The sequence below is a fragment of the Camarhynchus parvulus genome, chromosome Z (genome assembly GCF_901933205.1).
Source record: "Camarhynchus parvulus chromosome Z, STF_HiC, whole genome shotgun sequence".
In the NCBI taxonomy this organism is placed as follows: domain Eukaryota; kingdom Metazoa; phylum Chordata; class Aves; order Passeriformes; family Thraupidae; genus Camarhynchus; species Camarhynchus parvulus.
Window position 1 is genome coordinate 22,703,223 of NC_044601.1, and position 21,905 is coordinate 22,725,127.

Genomic DNA, 21,905 nt, shown 5'->3' on the forward strand with positions numbered 1-21,905 from the left:
CTTGACATTCCACAGTCATTTGATTCAATTTAATTCCTGAAATTTCCTAAAGGAAATTAGATCTATCACTGTGCAGAAATCAGAAAAGCAGAAGCATATTCTGTTACTGAAATCAGTAGATAATAATAAGCTTGGCCATTCAGTTTCCTCCTTGTATCTTCATCTTTGCTTTAACCTATTGCTTTTAAAACACTCAAGCCCATTCCTGCTTCTTGCTTAATTTCCCTTGCATGTTTGTTCAGAGTGGCCAGAGGTAAAACTTATTATGGGTATTTCATTGACTGCAGTGTAGAGGCAGGTGAAGAGAAAGCTCCTCAACACTGGAAAGATAGAAAAAGCCACAATTTTCTTCCTGTGTCTAAAACTTACAATAGAAGCTCAAGAAAAAGTCTCAGGCATTAAATATGGTCTGTTGAGGACCTCAGTAGCTGTGATGTGCTTACTTTGTAGAAATATGCATAACCAACTTTATGTCCTTCACAGTGCTGGACTGAACTGTCAACACCATTTCGAAGAATGCAAGGAGGTAGAGAGACACGTGATTTAAACAAAAATACACAGGAGAGCCCATGGAGCAGCCTAGAGTCAGCAGGTGCAGCTCCCAGGGAGTGCATGAGCTGCACAAGAGAGTTAGCTGCTGAGAAAATCGATGTGAGAGGCTGATCTGAGTAACTCAGACTGGTTGTGTATTGCATGTGTGGGCAAAGGGGATGTGCCAGAGTGGCTGAAAGTGCAAGGAAAATTGGACAAATGATGAAAACCAAGCAACTGGAAGGCACAAAATAGAAGAATTTTCCTCCTTTAACAGCTGTCCAGAGCTTCAGAACAATTTGGCTGCTAAGTTCAACACCCTCTAATGTAGACACTGAGCACACAGAGGTTAGACATTTTCCTGCATTTGTTTTCCACAGAAAGTGGAGTGAACTTTGATTTGTTGTACACATGAGAGTGACAAAGGAATGAAAATGCTATTAATTTCAATCACTTGCATTCTGCCTGACATAGCAGAAAAATGAACCGCTCTTTGTACTGCTGGGGGAGTTGGGCTCCTATCAGCCACCTGTAACACTGACTACTAGAAGTTTGTTGCACTTGGGCCCTCTATTACTGAGCTGTTGCTCACTCTGCCTGTGTTAGCACCAAAGTTCTGAAACTTTAAGTGCATGTATCTGTGAAAAATAAAGCAGAGTAGAGGGGTAGCTGTTTTATCAGAAGTTTTATACACTTTGTATTGTGTAAGCCCCAGTGGCCACCAGACCCACTGGCAGAGAGTCCAAATGTGGCAGGAAAGAAACCTGCCAAAGCAGTGTTTTCTCTTTATTTTCTCTGTATTCCTGCTGAGTATTTTCACTCTGGAGCTCTGCAAAACCTCATGTCAACCTCCTTTATGCTTTCTTGGAGGAAGGGCACTTCAAAATCCCTTTTCCAGGACATAACAACTCAACTATCACTTTCATGTTTTCCCTCAATCTCTCTCCCTGGCTTTTTCTCCACTAAGCTCTTTTTTCTTTGTCAAACCCAGCACTGTGGGCTTGCAGTAGAAAGCTGGTAAATTGAAGGGATAAGACAATGGTTCCCTGTTGGATAGGCTGTGTAACTGGATGTATATTTTGCATTTCAGTTTTATACCTGCTCATTGAGCCTGTTGTTACTAATGTAATACCAAGGAGATATTGTAGTCCATGCACTCATACATGTCCCCTTTTCTTATGAAGGTGAGGATGGACGAAGCTTTTCTTTAAGGACCATTGTGAGATAAATATAACAGACAGCCTGTTTGGACTTACTGATTATTGTCCCATACCAAACAGATAGCAGTATTTAATCTAGAGGAGTTAATATTAATTTTACTTTTTTTACTTAGAGTGAGCTTCAAGGGGCTTTAATCTATTTAGAAAACCCCAAATCTTAAACCTCAAAATGCATGAAACAGACATGATTTACACAAGAAAAGCTGGATACTGTATGTGAAATGTGTACACATGTATCAGCTACATACGCAGGTATCCAAATATCAGGGATGTGTGCATGTGCATCTGTAAATCCAGCCATTTTCTTTAACTGAAACAAACAAAATGCTGCTTAATTGCAACACTTCAATGGAAACAAGAAAATTGAAAATTGAAAAGTCAAAAGACAAGCATGTGGAAGCAAATGTCTCTTGATTCCTTGTGCATGCATTTACTATTACACAAGCTGTTAATATTCCTGCTATAGTGTGTATGATTGATGTGGCCAGGGCACAGAGGTTGCACTTATGTGAATGGATTTCTCATGTCACCAGGACACACCTGAACTTCAGTGATGGAAGACCATGTGGATGTGGATCAAACTGTAGAAGGGTCAGTCTTAACCACAACCATTATAGTTTTGAATACACCATGTCTCTCACAACACATCGAGAGTCTCAAGGTACTACACACCTGAACAATTTTTTCTTTACCTTAACAAACCACCTTCCTTTATAATCACCAAATCTCCTTTACACTTTCTGCAAGTGAGGCACACAGGGGTGTAGGGTGGCTCTGCTGTTGAAGAGTGATGTCAGAGAAAAAAAAATTATACATCATCTGACAGAAGAGGAAAAATCCAATCCTTGATTCTGGAGGTTTTGATTCAACGAAGCACTGATTTCTAGCCTACATAGAACCACTAATGTAAAAATCATACGGGTGGATCTGCAGCAGTGCCACTGGCTAAGGACACTGAGCCAAGAACACGCTGCCAAAGAGAAGAGGTTTTCCCAGTGCTGTTACCATTTTCCCGATCATCATGACGTAGGGCCCCAGGTACTTGTTGACGCCGAAGATGTCCAGCAGCCGGATGTACCAGTAGATGATGTTGACGCAGTAGATGACACGGCCATCACTCCGGAGGGGCAGGTCTTGCAGACGGAGAACCATCCCAACAGAGAAGAGCAGGATAGCTATGAGGTCAGTAACATTCCAGTACTCCTGGAGCCAAACTTTGACTTTTTGCAGCAGCTTCCCAGGCTCTGACATGAGGATCTGAAGGACAGAAGAAATGCAGAGGAGAGGAGCTGAGCTGTTTTCATATAAAGGTGAAAAAATCTGTAGTAAGCAGATAGATATATGCCACAAAGGCCAAAAGAAAAGCGGATAGATCCTTATCATCCTTATCATCCAAATATCTCAGGTACTCTCTGTTATTTTTCTCCTGAAACCTTCAACCATTCTTAACATGTATCTATATGCAAGAGACTCTCAAGGACAAAGTGGACAAAGGACTCAGTCTAAAATCCTCACCAAATCAATAGAAATGTGTGTATGTATTTCTGTTTTTCAAATGTATTACCCCAACCTAGGGTCTTAGAATGGAGGGTAAAATACAGAAAGATTTTTTTCAATCAGAAAATTCACATTTAAAGAAGCTATAGATTTACAGAAAGTTACATTAAAATATGTATCAAATTACCAAGAAGTAATTAATAATCACAAAGCTCTGCATCAGAAATTTAATACTAGATACTACTTGGGCCTGTTTTTGGAAATTAGGTTACACAGCCAAGAATAAAGGTCACAAAAATAAATAATCTTACCTTATGAATTTATTGTCATTCTCCTTGCAAGATCATTTGTGTAACTTGATTGCTTTTCCAAACTACTCTTAAAACTATTATTCAAGTGATCTCCATGAATAAGTCCCACCATTTAGAGAGTTAAAAAGCTGTTGGTTTTCATTTTCTATATTTAGCCCAAGAACATTTGAACATACACAGTTCCTCAAAAAAGATGAATTTGTTTTTGGAATGAAATTTGGGCTTATCTGTGAACAATTCCAACATCTGCTAAAAATCAATCGTGACAAATGTTCTTGGTAAACTTTTGTGGAAGAGCCAGTTTGGGCTGAATGATTAGGCAAAAACCAGATCACACAATTCCTGAGCGCAGACTCCTACCTGCTGAGCCAGCAGTGCCTTGGCTCCATTAGAATTGCAGAGTCCTCGTGTGGCTACTGCCACTGCTTTCCTTTCTCTTCTGCTTAATGATGTGTACTCATGGGCCACTCAAGTAGGGTCTTTTCCCCTGTTCTTTTTATTTGTTATGTAGCATTTACCATACTGTGTCAGAAACCCGTCTTTGAAGCCCAAGTGTGGCAAGCCCATTTTTAGTCTAGCCCTCCAGAACACTGGCTTCAGAATGTAAAAACATAACTGGTAACAGATTCAGCCCAGGGGTACAAATGTGCTCTTTCAGCTGAGGTCAATGGGACTCGCATGCACTCACATGAGGGCTGAATTGGGCCTCTGGTGTCACTGTGGAATAAATGGACCTTTGGCTAAGTGAAAGAGGACAGCGTTAGATGGGAGAGACCACGAGGGGCAGGGTAAACAGAGCCACTTCACTTACTTTATAGACTGAGTGCTATTTTAAATGCTCTGTCTCTGCTCTATGTGTCTGCTTTTGCATCCTTAGGCAGATGCACACTATTGCTTGACACATACAAAAAATTTTAGAGTCACATTTTAAGGAATTTTGCCGACCTTTAAGGCTTGTCAGAAGATCCCCTTGTACTTGTGAATGCTATTAAAGGAGCACCACACTGAAATTTGAACACAGAAATTTTGTGGGAGTAGAAGAAGGAAAAGGAGAAAGGAAGGGAGGAAGGGAGGAAGGGAAAGAAAGAAAGAAAGAAAGAAAGAAAGAAAGAAAGAAAGAAAGAAAGAAAGAAAGAAAGAAAGAAAGAAAGAAAAGAAAGAGAAAGAGAAAGAAAGAAAGAAAGAAAGAAAGAAAGAAAGAAAGAAAGAAAGAAAGAAAGAAAGAAAGAAAGAAAGAAAGAAAGAAAGAAAGAAAGAAAGAAAGAAAGAAAGAAAGAAAGAGAGAAAGACAAAGAAACCGCTAATTTTAAAGAATTTAGATATTTTTTCCTGCTTTTTTTTTAACAATCCATTTGCCTTTCTGAAAAAAGGGCAATTTTATGATATGCTCATTCATAAAAATGCACCCTGAGAGAAATAATAAAGGAAGATATTAAAATGAAAAAAACCAGTCAAATCCCATGCTTATTCCTTTTTTACTATTTCTTGGCTGGGGAGAATTTACCTCTCTCATCTTCTCTATTCCCAGAGTGAAAATGTATGAGATGACAATCCACTCCTGAATAGATGGCCAGCGATCCATCTTCACCAACACAATGTAGTTGAATAGCATCAAGTAGCCTATGTATGCCAGCTGTAAAGAAAACATATGAGTATCAATTGTCACTATCTATACAAATGAGCTAGGATATGATTTGATATTCCTGATTCGACTGTAACCAGGATTTCACAGACAAAAGAACAATAAGACTGTCCCGGGTTGTCTGAGAAAGCTCACATTAATTCACATACTGTATGGAATCTGCAAAACACATGCACATATGTCCAGCTTTATCTATCTCCTCAGAAAGACTTTATTAATGCAGTTCCTTTAGATCACCCCACAGCGATGGCAATCCTAATACCACTGTGTCAACTACTCAATTAAGTAAGCTACGTGAGATTTCTCTGTCATATGCTTCTAAAAGCCTTTAGTCCTCTAACACCCCCTCTTTGTGCTCCCCCCTCTATTCACCTAATCTGAGCTGTCTGGCACTCTGAGTCCAGATTTTAGGCATTATTAGAGGTCTTCTTACCCTCTGACCTAACCTAAAGCATGTTTCCTCCCCAAAACACTGCTACTCCTACTCACACGGCTGCAGCAAGGATCCGGGCATAGCCATGCATTCATTTGCCTTATATTTTTTTGCAAATTTTTAAGTGTGAATGTTTTTCTTTTCCTTCCTAATATATTCACCTTCCAGGTTAATTTTTGATCCAGAGGAAAAGTGAATTCAGTTTTTAGTTTCTTTTTCTTTGTTTTCCTGCATGCTGAATGTAATTAAATGGTCTGTCAAAAAAGACAATGTCAGGCAAATTGCATCATCAAGTTCCTAAAGTTCAGAGAAACCCTAGTGTCATTCTGGAGCATGGACTGTAGCAAGGATTCCACTCTGGTTTGTGGAGGCCAGAATCCAGCCTCCTGTCTACTTGGCCTTTCAAACAGCAGCCCTATAAGAAAATGCATCTTAAGGCTAAATATAAGTCAGAGAAAAGATGACTCAGTTCTGTGCATGAACATTTAGTCATTGTGACAGAAAGCTGTAATACATACATCTATATTTGAATTCAGTTTTTATCTTAGCTGTACGTTACTCACTATTGCGCACATGGGCTCACATTAAGCTGAAACAGCCACAAAAGGCATTAAGACTTTTGGGTAGGATTATTTCAATGCTCTGCACATCACAGAACAGAGTTTATAGCTCTATTGTATTTGTTAGAGAATGTCACTTCCACTCTTTGTAAAAGCCACAGGATTCTGGCTTTTGTTCCAGTTGCTGGTTGAGGACACTCAAGAGAATTTGTTCTGTGGGCCATAACTATCAGTTTAGAGGAAGCAGACAGTTGAAGCACTACTTCTTGTCTGCATAAAACTGAGGAGGAAATGATCTCATTTGTCTTTCAGTTTGTGAGGGATGATGGATTGCAACGCACAGTCATTGGAGGCTGCTCTTCCCTTACCAGTCCTAAAGGAAATGGAGAGCAATGTAGACCAACACGTAGGGCGACACTGGAGTCAGGAGAACCTCTGTCTGGGCAGGCAGAACTGGATACACACCTCCCTAGTGGAAATAGCACCTTCTAATACAGAGCAAAAAGCCAGGTGATACTGTTACTTAACACTCCTCTTAGACCATATTAATTACTAATTGTCAGGAAATCTACTTTGATCTGCTTCAGCAGCCTTTGGTGAGTACTTGCAGTCAGTATGGCAAAAGAATGAGGGCACAGAGGTTACAAAAGTGACAGAAACTGCAAGAATCTAACTGTAACTAGGGTGTTTTGCTTCTTCCAGGTTTTCTTTTGAAACGCTGTCTTTTTTGGTTTTGGTGGGTTTCTTTATGTCAATCCAAACTTAGTAAAAATTGAAAAATATTTTTGCTTGACAAAAGAGAAAGGAATCTTGATTTGTGAGCAAACTTATACTGAAATGTCTCCACTTTGACCCAAGAAATTAGCCCTTCAGTGACAGGGTGAATGACAGTCTCCTCCCTCCCCATACTTCTAACTTGCTCTCACCTTCCTGGAGGCAACACTGATCCAAGACTGTGGTGAAACTTCAGCGTAGCTGTTTGAGCTGGTACTCAAGATTCTTTAAAAGTGCCACCACAGAAGTAGCTGAACCCTGTCTTTTCTTGCTTTTGCCTGGCTTGACAAAGAACTAGGAGCTGTCACTGTCACCATTGGGGACTGAAGAAGCTAAGGAAGGAAGGGCTACTAAGAAGTTTCAAGGGTGAATTGCACCTGGCCCTTTTATGGATGCAGTCTCATTCCATAGAAAACACTGGAATACTCATTGTGGTAGAGGACACACCTGGAAATTGTACCAATAGGTTAATGCTTTAAGAAGGAGATCACCCTCCTCTTTTCCAATTGATTGCAATAATTAAATGATCATAAACTCTTAATTCCTGCTAGTATCTCAGTTAATGCGAGTAGTAATGATGCCTAAATATTTTGATTTTTATGTATATTTAATATATTTGTAGCTTCTTAGACTACTATTAAATAGTTATATAGTTCCTAGTATTTTTGCTACCATTTCTCTTAGATTTTAGAGTAGTAAGTTAACTTTCTAAAACAGTCTTGAAATACTGTTTATTTCTTATTCTGTCTTATTCTTAAGAAAAAGAAGTCTGACAAGGAGCAGGCTTCTGTTTTCTGATCAGAATCTGAGGAGACACAATATGAAATGGGGCAAAGAAGCCCTAGATCAACTCCAGTGGGGCAGTACCCAGAGAAAATAACCTAACCAACTACTCTTCTAATTGGACAATATTTGTTAGTTATGCTAATTTGATAAACTTATAAAAATTGTAGAAATCCAATGCCATGTGAGCTCATAGCCACCAGGATACCTGGAAGTTTCCAATAAAACTCAACTTTTTATTTTACTATTTTAACACTGCTGCAAGCATTTTTTGATATTAGGACAGTGGGAGTAGTCAACAGTAGGAGAAGATCATCCTCTTCTGCTTAAGCAATCTGTGGGATGAAACATTCGCATCATGGTTTCCAATGCAACAGCCATAAAACACAACAGAGCAGCTGACTTTTGAAATTGCTTCATATCTAAAGAGAAAGGCTAAAAGTTGGTGGGGAGCTGTTGGTTTGTTTGTGTTATTTTTTAGTTTTTTTTTTTTATTCGTTTGTTTTGGGATTTTTTTTGAGAAAAAGTTGTCCAGTGTTTGCTGAGCCAAATGTTTCTTACTCAAATATCTCATTCAATTTGCTCTTGTGTATTTGAAGAATGAAGACGAATACAGCTATTTAGTAATAGAGATAGGTAAATGCAGAATATTCAAATTGTTTTAAGTGGCGTACAATAGCCATAGGACCTTTACATGCATTTTGGAATATGGAATGTAAAATTTGAACGATTTCTTTAGAAATCCATAAATAATATTTGTGCCCATGTATTTGCAAAATGTCATAGGCTGTACAATTTTAATCCTTTTCTGAAACTTGTTTTGCTTTGAGTCTCCCGGAGTTCTCAATATACACAACAGGTCAAGCATGGCAGCCAGAATCCACCTTAACTTGTTCTCTACGTTCAGTGTATCCAAGATCCAGTTTTAATAAATGACCTTGATTGAGACCTGCCTCAGGACATAAAACTGTAGGAACAAGCCTAAATGGAAATCCAATATTGATTTCTCTCTCCCATTTAAAAATTGAACTAACAGGATGCTTCTTTCCATTTGCAGTGTAAAGACTTTTCTGTTTGTGCATAATACACACTGCAATTGGTAATGAGACTAGGCTGCTGATGAGTAGTTTCTGGACTTGTGGGCTTGATTAATGTTCAGTGGCCACTGAGTTGAGCAATAAATTACTCCAAGTTGTTAAACTTTGCTAGTCTACAGCGTCCACCACAGTTAAGACTTGATTGATGTGAGTTGCTCCCAACACCTGCAAGGCAATTTTTCTTATAAGAAGTCACTTGCAGAAGGATCCATTCTTTGTGATTTGCTGTGCTTTCAGCAGAATGACAGAAAATATGACTGGGAAAAACCACCTGAAACCATCTAGCCAATTCCATTGGTCTGAGGCACAATTAATTCCAGTGTACCATAATGAACGCATGTCTTGATTTAAGATAGCTTAGAAATCACTAATAATGGAAAATCTAGCATGTCCTTACACAGTTCATGACAGTACTTCTTGGAGCAGTTAGAAACTGTTTCCTAACTTCTCACCTAGAACTGTCTGGGTGTTATTTTTTGTCCTATTCAGCAAGGATTTTGAGGTACTTACACATATCCAAAAACTGTTACATTCCTTCTGCAGACGTTTTTTTCTTTTAACAGAGGAAACATTCTTGCTTCCTTAATCTCTCCCCTTAAGTCAAGCTTTACAAACTTGAAACATTGTCCTTTTTTGGGGTCTTTCAAACCAGTCCACGCTTGTCACATGATGCAGAAGCTGAACTGGGATGGAATATTCCAGCTAAGAAGACCAAAAAGATCGCTTTCTGTGATCTTTTTGGTCTTATCCTTCTACATTCTAGTGTAATTTGCAAAATAACTAATAATAACTAAATAATAATGAAAATAATAGCCAATCTCTACTCCATCATCCAAGTTTTGAATAAAAATATCAGATAGCACTTGATATAGAAGAAAACTTTAATCCTGGCTTCCAGCTTGATAATGAATAATTAATATCTACTCTTGAGGACTAATTGTCAAAAAGCTTTTTATCCACATAGTAACTTTAATATAACTTTATTAATTTAGCTGTGAGAAAACCCTGTGAAGTTTTCGGTACTGTTTTACTGTAGTTGAAATCCACGATATCATCTTTTTCTGCTTCTTCTGGAAGCTTAATTTCTTTCTAACACAGTGAATATACTGACTTAACTAATTTGTCCCTGAAAAATGTACATTGGCTGTCAATTATGTCTTTGATATCTTGTGGGTACTTACCTGCACATTTTCTGTGACAGACACACCACAGACTGGTCAAAACAGAAGAAAAAATAAAAATGTTCCAAGGAAAGAAGTGCTCTACCTCTTTTTTCATCAGTTATTAGATAATTCATATTCTGACTAAGACCAACCTCCCACTGGGCTTCCTATTGGAAGCAATCCTATTTTGAATTTTCCTATAGGGAATTCTTTGGGAGCACTACAGCAAACTGCCTCTTACCACTTTATTTAAAGAAAAACATACACAATAATTCAAATTTTAGACATTAACTTCCTGAAAAAAATGGTAATCTCTAAAAGTCTTGCAATGCTAGCAGACTTCTACCAAATATTTTTATTAAACTATTTATCTGTAAGCCCTCCAATACATGTAAATGCAGACATCAATGAAACACAAAAGTTGACAGTCCAATTTCAGTATTTGTACAAACATTATTAATATAACAGGAAAGGTTTCTTACAGTGTAAAACCAAAACTTCACAATGGGAGCATTGTAGAACTCATAGATCTTTCTTCCAATGGGGATCATTCTGTGCCTGCTCTGAACTTCTTCATCCTCCTTCTTTCTTGAGGACTCTCCATTGCCCCGTCCAAGCATTGCCTACAAGAAAGATATATTTATGTTTCTTTCTTGTGGAAGAAAAATTACACAATTTTTTGAAATGTCAATAGGAAACTGTTCTTGATCTCTAGATAAAACCAGGTGACCACAGCTAGGCATAAAATACTTTGCTTTCAAATTACCTTTTTGCAGGGAGGCTTCTCTTTAATATTTTGAAAATGGAAAGCTATAGCTTTAGCCTCAACCCTCAGCTTGAGAGGGTAATTCCTGAGAAAAAATAAGTGTGGAGAATATTTTAAATTTTTGCTGTATGGACAGAAACACTTTTACCTGACAAGAGCTTTATGTGGTGTACTTCTATACAACAAAAAGATGCAGACAGAAAACAGGTAAATTTTAGTTTTAACAAAGAGAAGTTCATAAAGCTGAGATTGAGAGAGAACAACAAGGGAAAAGATGAGTTGATAGTCACTGAACTAGAAGCAAAGGAGACAGTGGCACTTTATAGGTTAATCACTGGACCTGTCCCAGGCCATGATCCCACAGTGAAGCTTACATGGATGTAAGAGGACTTACTAGTAAAGCTCACTGCAGCAGAAAGGCCTTGAATTGCAATATTCATGTACATGATTTTAATTTCTTCCATAGTGAAGTTCCAGACTGCTCATGCATTGCCTTTGCTAGGCTTGATCTCACAGTTACCAGTTTTTTGCAAATCAGACCCACTGAGAAGCTACACCGAGCTCAAGAAGTCCCCAGCTATGAGTGCAAACCTAACAGTCAAAAGAAGGCATTATTTTGTTTGCTTACCCTTAATTTTAGTTATCAGCTGCAGAGAAATGGAAAGACTAAACTACAATCACTGAAGTTACTGCTTGAGAGAAGGTCCTTTGTGTTTGAAGTGTAATGTGACCTATTAAATTCTGAAGCAATTATTTAGTGAACAGTTCATTCTGAAGCAATTATTTAGTGAACAGTAAACTAAGACTGGATTTTAGCTCCCTGTGCCTTTTGCAAGTTCTTACTATTTAGGCTTGTGGATGCAGCACTCTGCACAGGCAATACTTGCAAGAATTGAGACAAATCTAAGTATGCAGGGACTGCATAATGATGCATTTGTTTCAATGCTTCTATGAAGGTTTCCTACAAGTAGATGAAGGCACCCTTGTGCTTTTGTGTTAACTGAAGCAAACTTTCACCATCCGTGAAGACAGCATTGTCCTTATCTGCAACTTAAATGGTGGAAAACCAAGGGAACAATTAGATATCAGACATATAGTCTTCCTATAAAAAGATCCTTCTTGTCTCTGTATCTGTGCTCTCCAGCTCAACAGGATGTACAGCACGTACTTAACTATTTGGCTTCAGGTGAGCTATCTGATCAGTTTCTACAGCCCTGCAGGAACTGGTGATACACTTCTCACATACTTAAAAATAAGAATCACAATCTAACATTTTCTTCCTTTTTCCAGCCTCATGTGGAGCTATTTCTATAGGTATTTTCCCTGTGAAATAGTAATTTGTAATGATAAACTTTTTTCAGTCAGTGTAGATATTTGTAACATTATTAGGACTGGGCTTAGTGCATATGGCTCCTTCTATTTAATTTAATTTATGCAAGTAGTTTTTCCTCTAGTATTACTAATTTCCTTGTGAACCTTTATATTCTTGAATCTGACAACATACAGGTGTTGCTGTGCACATTTTCAATAAAATACAACAAAGATTCAGGACAGAAGTATACTGCACTGAAACTAACCTGTTGGGATTGTCTCAAAAACTAAAGCCTGCTTTGACCAAGTTAACCTATTTCCTTTAGCTTTAATGGCTGAAGATTTTTAATTTAATTTCCATAAATACAGATAAAACACTACATATTAAAAATTTCAGTGTACCTCCTGTTGGCTCTCACAGAGCCCATAAAACACCTTGGACGTCCATCAAGACTTTTATAAAAAAGGAAAAAGATAAAGTGGCTATTAAGCAGAGGAGAAGGGTTTTTATGGTTATGAGACTTACTGAATATAACCACAGTAGCAGAAGTTACACAACCTCCACAGAAGATATCATTACCTGAATTCCACAAAATCAAAGTGATCCTTTGATCCATAGCATTGATTGGGTTTTGGGGGGGGGGAAATTTGAATATGATCTGAATGCTTTGGGAACACTACAGCCCAAGAAGGTAGTTTGTTTTGCTTCTCTCTACTTACTGATGGTGTTCTGGTAAAACTGCCATCTAGAGCTACAGAGTTTTCTGTAGCTTTTCCCAAGGCTTTGTCTCTGCTGTCCCCTGGTGCTCAGGAATTTTGCAGCAGAATGAAAATGAATGCTGCCTCCTTTAACAAATTAGCAATGCTGTGCTTTAGTGAAAGGGATTATTTTACAGACTTCAAATCCTTCACAATTTTACAAATTTACAAATTCTGAGACAGACTTAATTCTCAATGAAATTAGTGAGTTGTGGATGTTTTCATAATAATGCCCTTTCAATATCTGGATTTATGCTTTAGCTTATGAATTCTGATTTCCTGTTTGCTACTGCTTTCTTCTTGATAACAATGTGCTAATTTTGTCTCATTACAATTATTTTTGAATTAGTTCTATCATACAATAGTACCTTCTCCCCTCCCCCATGCTACAGATGGGGAATTTCTCTGAGATGGCTAGGGATTTAGTTTGACCTGATGTTCCTGACTGTTAATTATACCTCAGTATTAACAAATTGAAAAGCTTCCCCATTAGAAACATTCAGAAATAACCTATGTAACTGTGTTAACAGAATAATTGCAGTGCCAAATGTGAACAAATGTTTTCCTTGGAGTGGGATGCAGTAGGATGGGAACAACTCAACACACTGCTCTGTGTGGGCGGCATCTCTTTCTCTAATACATGAATTTGTCCATGATTCACCATGAGTCATGCAAGGTAAGCTTGACAGCAGCTCAACCTCATTGTGAAGTACAGTACAACTGCATCATTTTAGCCTGAAGGAATTGATGTTTTCATAGTTTTTACATGGAGATTTTATTAATCTGGCTTTTATTGTTATTGTTGGGCCAGATTTTGTTTTATGTAATTGAGGACTGTTTGCTGATAATGAACTATCAGGGGAGAGTTTTGGGTTGTACATTTTTGCATTAATATATGTTAACAATCCTATACTATGTTTATGTGTTTCATAATTAAATAACAGGAATTTCATTTTTTCTGGAATGAATACAGGCTCTTCCAATTTCATCCTGAGTGAAATCTACGTGCTATATAGAGACTTACCCCAGTTCACAGAGAACTGGTATGGAAATGAGTCATAGTTGTGTAGAAACACCTCCCTCAGCACACCCTGCTGGATCCTACACGGTGTGTGAAAATGCTGCCCCCATGCTGGTTGTTCTAGGATTACTGTTCTCTGCCCTGAAACACTGGTAGAAAAATGTTTAAATGTCTTTGATTTATAGACATATAAAACTAGATTTTGCACGTGCTTGGTGGTTACAGTGAGCACAGAGGAACAGGACCAAAGTGCCAGGAGCTCAGAAATCCTGTCTGCTGAGCAGGGCAAAGAACTAGACCTTGCCAGGGCCTATATGTGATAGTGGTATGGAGGGTTTCCAAACTCCTGGGAGGAAGAAAGAACCTCTTCTTATGGAAAGGGTCAGCACTTCTTCCTAGACACCACCAGCAATGTCTCCCAATTCCATTTTCCAGATGAGCTGAAGGGATGCCTGGCTGCTGGCGCGTGAGATGCTGTGAGAATTGTCTTCCACTGGGAAGGGTAAGTTGGGCCAGGGGCACTAGGACATGGATCTTCAGACTTTTCTGTGCTAAGGACTGTATTTTTAGTGATTTGATTAATATTGTGTTATTTCTTGCCATTGAGAAAAGACTAAGATGAATTAATGTGATCCCAGAGGCCAACAGAACTAGCTTTGCTGCTGCTGAAAAGTTCTCAGACTAACTCAGTGATGCTCTGGAAGCCCAAACTTCCTATTCATTGTGGAAAAATCGAGGCAAAATGAACAAAACAATAACAGAAACACCTTTTAAAGGACTTAGATGAGTTATTCTGTGATCTGAAATAAAACCATTTACTGGGGAGCTCTAATACCTAAACAATAATGCACTGAATAGGGTTAAAGATGCTCCAGGTTATGGCTTCCAGAATTAGAGTTATTCTGGGAGGATGGGAGACTTCAGAGGTTTTTGACTGATCTGAATTTCAGCAATTAAGACCTTGATTAGGACACTGTACAAATAGAAAATATCCCTGGCCGTTAGACTTTAATGCCCTTCTACTTCTCTGTGTTTAATATTCAGGATTAATGACTGTCAGCTCCATACAAAAATTGTGGTAAATTTCTTGGTGCTGAGGAGCACTGACGAGAGCAGTATTCAAATGTGTTTTTGTGAGTAGCTGCTACAAGCCTGTTTCTTAGCATCTAGGTGTTAAAGAAATGTGGGCCTATCACTCACATGTATCTGTTATAAAGTTAAAAGCAGTAAATAACAAGTAGTTTACAGTGAATAAACACATATTCATAGTATATCCACATATTCAGTTAGCCACCTGACCCTTTAAGAGGAGCATAAAGCAAATACATACTTGCAGCAGATGCACCCATGTGGAGACTTAACTTCACTGTTGCTGTAGTCTGCTGATCACATTATTCTGTGCAAATGAGGTGTAAAATAGGGAAAAGATGACTGTGGCTCTGTACCTCATGCACTCTGCAAAAGTGCAGTACAGAAGAAGAAACTGAGTCCTTGGCCTGTGTTTAGTCATCTGGGCTTAGTGTAAGACACACAGGAAATCAATGAACAGACCTTGCCTAGATGAGACCACTTTATCTTCATTTTAGCAGAGAGAATATGGGTGTGACATGATGAATACAGAGACTTGAGAAGTATTCATAGGGAGTGGTTAGAAGGAGAATCAGGAAGACTATTACAATTATATATTATTTGCTGGAAAAGGAACTTTGAGATAAAAATTATTTTTTTAACTTCACTTTTGTTTGTTAATCTGTATGCTGAACAAAGCTCAGGTTAGGTGAATGACTAATCTATTGATTCAAAGTTCAGCAATGGATTAAACATTTATGATATCCCAGCACAATAAATTATTAATCTTATTGAAGTATTTATAAGATATCCTTAATATACTAAAGGATACTATGGGTAAGGGGAAATGTCACAAAGGGACTTCCCAAAACATCTTTCAGGCATCCTCTGATCAGTGAAAAGAAACCTGACCATTATGCCAGATCATTTGACTAAGGCTGGAACAGTATGTAACTTCAGTCTAAAGTATTTTCTCATATTTAAAATATGTCAATGACTAAATGCAACAGCCTGTGGCTTCTAACCACAGACATGCTAAGAACTCTGCTACCAATTTGTCTCTCCTCACCACTGAGGAGCACCTGAGTGAAACAGCTGTGTTAGAAGTTCTACAGTGTGGTATAGATTATACGCAGAAATAATAAGTGAACAGTGCTGAGCAAAGATATTGTTTCTAAACTTGCTGGACTCCACATGAAGAAATATTATTTTATAGAAAATGTTTCAAGCGCCTGAAACTTCACTAGAGTGATACACTGAATTTGAAGGAATTAAGGGGAGAGCCAATGACAGAACAGAGCAATAGGACTGTCAGCACAAGGAAGGGAGAAGAGAGGGAACATCTAAGGTTCATCTGGAATAGCAGGTCCACTGCACACACCGCTTATTTGCAGCAGGAGTCAGAAGGGAAAAAGGAAACAGTATTGTAGACAAGAAACCAGGAGCTGGGATAACTACAGCGGGATGGAAAACACATCTTTCCCAAATTTCTCCCCATTGCCAGGTAAAAGGCAGCTTGTAAAGTGCTTATTTGATTTGAATAGGCACTTCATAAGGGGATCAGAAGCCAAGGGTTAGTCAATGGCAATCAATAGCTAATGAGCAGATAATGCCCCATTGCTGCTATTCTGGCTTCTGGTCCTTCCCAACAGCCAGGTTCTTGCCTGCAAACGGGTCCTGTAGGTGGGTCTGGTGGGCTGCTCCTTCGGCTTGCCTGCATATTGGGTCCTGTAGGCAGGTCCTTCTGCCTGCCTGCAGTCGGGGTCCTGCGGGCAGCTCCTGCTGTTTGCCTGTGGGAAACAGTCTGGGTTTTTCTGTTTTTGTTTTTATTTTTTAACTTAATCAGGCAAATCTCTTTTACTCCTCTATCCTGACCAACTGGGGCTGAGTTTTAAGCCTTTCAAAGACACCACAACCAAACCCAAACAAATCCAAACCAAACTAGACTAAGGCAGATGTAATAGCCTGTATGGTAACTGCCCAAATGAAAAAGTGTGAGAACAAGAGACAGGAGGTAGATGACTTGTGTAGTTTTCAGAGATTTAGTTGTCTGATTCTTCATGGTGTAAATTATTCCTCAAAGGTTGTGTTGCTAATACTGACAAGTCCCTCCTTACACAATTCTGTTGAGTTGTAGAAGGGGAGCTGTCTTGCTGCTTGCTAGTGTCTCCAGTGGATTAAAGACTGGATCTGTGTTTGTGTGAAAGGCAACAACCACAATTACAAAAAGAATTTTAGACTAAGCTTTCATAATTTTTCTGGCCTGTTTGCACACTTGCTTACTCTCTAGTGAAGTCAAATAAAAGAAAACAAATCTCTGGCTTCCATGACTATTTGGGCATTTCCAACCAAAGGTGAGCCCTTTTCATATCAGAGAGGTCATCTATCTTGACTGAGTGCTTCTAAAATCTAATGCACTTAGTTGAGAAAATGTGGCATCACACTGAGTCAAAATACGAGGATATTTGAGTCTAAATATGAGGATATTACAGCACAGCATCTCCATGCACTGCTGCAACATGGAGGGCAAATGATGGCAACTTGTGTGGCTTGAGTCCCGTGGAGGAGAGGGGAGTGTGGAGTGTGGTATCCTATCATGTGCTATATTTAGCCATCAGATGTTCTGCAATGCCTACAGAGATAGGAATTACAAATTGACAGTGCTGAGGCTGATGATTTATTGTAAGCACTTACAGTGAGTTCCATGTCTTCCTCATCTTTTTCTTTCACTGGCTTCTCTGGTTCCTCTGGATCTTTTTCTTGAAGATGGATCTCGTTGGCCTGGGTCATGTAGGGCATATCATCTTTGTTCTTGAACTCCAAGCTGAGGATTGAAGGAGGAAGTAGAATTCCTAGAATTACCTAAAGCAATAATAATGATAACAATAATCATCACAGAAAACAGATTATGGCCATAATGGTTACTTAGCATCAAATAGAACAACTCCCTTGGGAGATTTAGGAAAAGAAAGATACATCCACATGTGAATTTCTATGACAATAAAGTATTTGTCATTGGGGGCAATGTTACCAGAGCACTGAATCAAAGTACGTAACTTCTACTAGTGCTGCTGTGAATGCTCTTGAATGTTGTATCTACTTGCACATAACCAGATGCGTAGTGATACATACTAGAATATATCTACAAAATATTATATAAGGTCAAGAGTAGGTGGGACCATGTAGGTGTATAGACCTGCAAATATCTGCATTTTACATAATACAAAATATATATATATATATATGTAAAATGACACACAGAGAGTGTTTATTTCTACAGAGAGGGTTAATAGCTCTTTGTGTCCATGCTTAATGTACACTGGTAGTCAACGAAGTGGAACTGTGTGTGGCTCTGAGGAGATAAGGCAAAGCCAGCAAAAGCAAATGCTGATGTGCATAGATATACAGTCTCTTTAGATTTTGTTCCAGTAACAAGACAGCTGTGTAATGGTCACGTTAATGTCAGCTCTTTCTTTTCTGCGTTCCCCCTCTTAGATGCTGGAGTGTAGAAACCACTAAGATTTCCTTTCTGGGATTTATAAGTAATGAACAATGCTTGGGTTAAACCATTAGTACAACTGAATAGACATCACAGTAAAACAAAGCAAAGTCTGTATTCACAAGCACAATAACTTTTCCTGGTTATGCTGCAATTTGATGGAGAATGATTTTCTGATAAATCTCTCCCCGAATGACAGTAAAACCAGATAGTTAACTTCTCGGCAGGTTAGGGAGGATGCTTGTGCTCATCATATCAGCAGACATCTTGTGTGCTGTTGAAAGCATTCAAATACACAATGAGGAGCAGGTAGGGTATGCAAATGCTGTACCCAGCCTTGGAAAAGCTTCTGCACTGGTTCTGTGCTCACAAAACAATGGGTCCAGGGAGAGGGGGTTACAGGCAGACCTGGCTTCACAGAAAGGCTATTTTTAAGAGCAGGTAGGATTAACAGCTGCCCCTAGCCCTTCCATTGGTGCCATACATCCCCAGCAAGAATCTAAATAATTATATTCAAACTTTCTACCATTTGTCAGTTTTAAAGGCAAAAAACTGTTCTTGGGAAATAAACCATGACTCATGCTTGCAAATCTATTTCTTTGTCATGCTGCCTCATGTAGCTTGTAGCCTTCTCTTGCTTTAAACAAGTTCTGCTAATGAGCTTCAATGAAATAAAATACAGACTAGAAACTGAGTAAAGGATCCTTGTGAAGCCCTGATGTTAGAAGAAGCTGAAACAGAGCCTGTTACCTTCAGTTATGCATTATGAAAGAAAGGTCTATTTTAGGGCTTAAGAAATATGCTGAAAAGTGGAATGCACATAGTAGGAAATCAGTTGCTACACTGTCCTCCATGTACCTAGACTGAATTTCTGCAAAGCTAAACAATGAACAATGGCTGTCCCTCTGAAGGATAATAGGCCTGTGAGTTCAGGAAATAGGTAGGAATGTCTCCAAATATGAGAAAGTTTTCTATCTGTAGCAGAACAACGTGTATGCACAGGTCCTGCATAGGAATGCTATCAGCCACTTGCTCTCACTCATCACTGTCACTGGATTAAGAGCCAGTCTGGAAGCAATGCTTGTACTCCTAAGCACTCTTGCCATTACTGAACATCTTTTCACATGGTAACACAGCTGAGTAATTACCAATTTTCACAGAGGCAATTAATGCAGAAGAGAGAATCCCTTCACTGAAAATATTTCTCTGTGATCTAGGAGGGAGAGGCAATTGCTGGGTATGTTCTGACTGGTGACTGCTTTGGTGAAACATGCCACGGATTCAAATTCATCTCAGAATTCACTTTGCACTGTTAGCAGTTTTGTCAGCTGTGGAAGTAAAGCTGTAACAGCTTTGAAAACTGAATTATCCTTTAAACCCTCTAAAGGACTCCCTTCAGATGCCATCAGGAAGATTTGCAAGGGTTTGTGAGGAAATTTGTGCTGCTTACTTTGCCTGTTCTGGGAAAGGTTCTCAGATCAGCATCTTTCACTAATGGTTAATTAACTTACACTTCCTTTTCCTTTATTTATCTTTAAAACTCTTGACTAACTCCTCAAGTATACAGGCAGGGCAACACACTAACCTCCTAGCTCAATTCTTGTTCTGATAAATTATGCCAGAGGGGACTTTAAGAAAGGGAATGAAAAAATCTGAGCTGTGTGCTTTGAACTTAGGCTTACGATAAGCCCCATCTGAAAAACTGAACACAGGAAGAATATACCCTGCTTAATGTCACTGCAAATAAATATCTGAAATACGGTTACTTTAGACAGTTATTACTGAATTTTTGTGAACCCTGTCATCATCTATTAGAATCCTCTGAATGTTAATTTTATTTTAAAACAGGAACGACCTTTAGGCCAGAATTTTTTCGCATCCGGAGACGACCCATCCACATGTCAGTGAGCAGCATCTGGCTGCAAGTGTGAGCGATGAAGTCTCTGTGCTTGGCTGCCACTGCAAGCTGCAAGCACGTGGCGTTGCTCCAGTTCTTCAGCTCATAGGTCAGCAGTTTCATGGCCAGCTGCTCGTCCTGCTTGTATGACTGGTCCAGCAGCTCGACCGCCAGCTGGCCGAAGTCCCTGCAAGAGAAGGACACAGAGGGACCCCCGCTCACTCCGTGGGCACACACAGCCCCGTGCTCAGAACGCGCCTCTGCACCCGCCAGCCTCTGGCAGGGGCACGGCGCCTTCCAGCACGCTAATCAACGTGATGTTGACTTGACACATGGAAACCCACGTTTTCAAACGTGAGTGGCTCATGTTAGGCGTATAAATAAGTGCCCCAGCTTAGCAGTGATGAGCACCCACACCTACCAGCTGTCTGCTCCCACCTCCCTGCCCACCTCCCTGACATTTTCTAACTGAAATCCTCTGGTTATCTGCAGCTTAAGGGATTGCTTTTCTGCTGTTTGCCCACACCTTCATGGTCAAGCCTCCTGGAAGGAGTGTCCAATATCCTTCCTCAAATCCTAAATTTCTGAAATTTTATCATCAGGAAAAATTCTTACGGAATCTAGAATCTTGCCTTGCTCATCTAAGTATCACCTCTTGGTTAATTAACACTTCTGCCTGAATACTTTGCTCATAAGGATTTCAATAACTGTTCTGCTGGGCAGGTACAGAGTATCCTGAAAAAGCACAGAGAAATGTTGCAGTCTGACTCTTGAGGCCTCAGGGAGAACACATTAACAACACAGATATTTCACTGTCTTCTTGACATCTTTTCATTTCAGAAGTTATATTGCTAACAACTTTGCTACTCTGGCAGACAGACTGTTTAAAAGCCATTTGGATTTTCTCTAAAGGGACTGCACTTCCGCTACAACTTAGAAACAAAAGTAAGCTACAAATAAGAAAATTTTAGGCAGGTCCAGAAATCTCTCTTCCCTCCTTTTTGTTTTTTCTTTCTCCCCTCAGGAAAGTGGACATGAAAGGAAATTCACCTGGAATTGTGGTTCAGCTCTTGGGATATGTCATCCACCATGTCATTTTCTGATGCTTCGTGGGCCATGGCTTTGCAGAGTTTGCAGGCCACCAGAGCTTTAGCCATAGCCTCTTCCCCATGTTGCCAAAAGAAGAGGGCCATCTTCTGACGTTTCATCAGCACAGCCCACACCATCAACTCGTGGAATGGGAAGGGAAAGTGATTGATCTCAGGGTCATCCATATCAATATCAACTTCTTCTTCTTTTTTCTTTGTTGGTTTTCTCCCTCGACGCAAAGGGACATCATCCTGTGAGAATTATAGAGAATTTTTTTCATCAGTGAAGGAACAATTCACACAATTAATTGAAATCAGTGCCTAACACGTTTCCTGCAGGCCAGCCCATTCATCATTTTTTTTGACAAAATATTTAACATAGGTAAAAAATTAAAAAGGTATTGGTGCATGCACTGTAATTAAGAAGACATTAAACAGGGGAACAGAGCCTTGGACTATCACCCTGGATCAATAACATTATCACT

The 21,905-nt window shown here is 39.2% G+C and overlaps 1 protein-coding gene across 1 annotated transcript in view; it reads right to left on the minus strand.

Moving 5' to 3' along the window:
* TRPM3 (transient receptor potential cation channel subfamily M member 3) overlaps positions 1-21,905 on the minus strand; it is a 259,332-nt gene that overhangs the window by 24,274 nt on the left and 213,153 nt on the right. The window contains exons 15-20 of the mRNA XM_030968168.1: positions 21,383-21,672; positions 20,291-20,519; positions 17,631-17,798; positions 10,494-10,634; positions 5,064-5,192; positions 2,757-3,008 (exon numbers count right to left, since the gene is read on the minus strand). Coding sequence (XP_030824028.1) covers positions 2,757-3,008; positions 5,064-5,192; positions 10,494-10,634; positions 17,631-17,798; positions 20,291-20,519; positions 21,383-21,672 — 1,209 coding nt within the window. The remainder of the gene's footprint in view (positions 1-2,756; positions 3,009-5,063; positions 5,193-10,493; positions 10,635-17,630; positions 17,799-20,290; positions 20,520-21,382; positions 21,673-21,905) is intronic.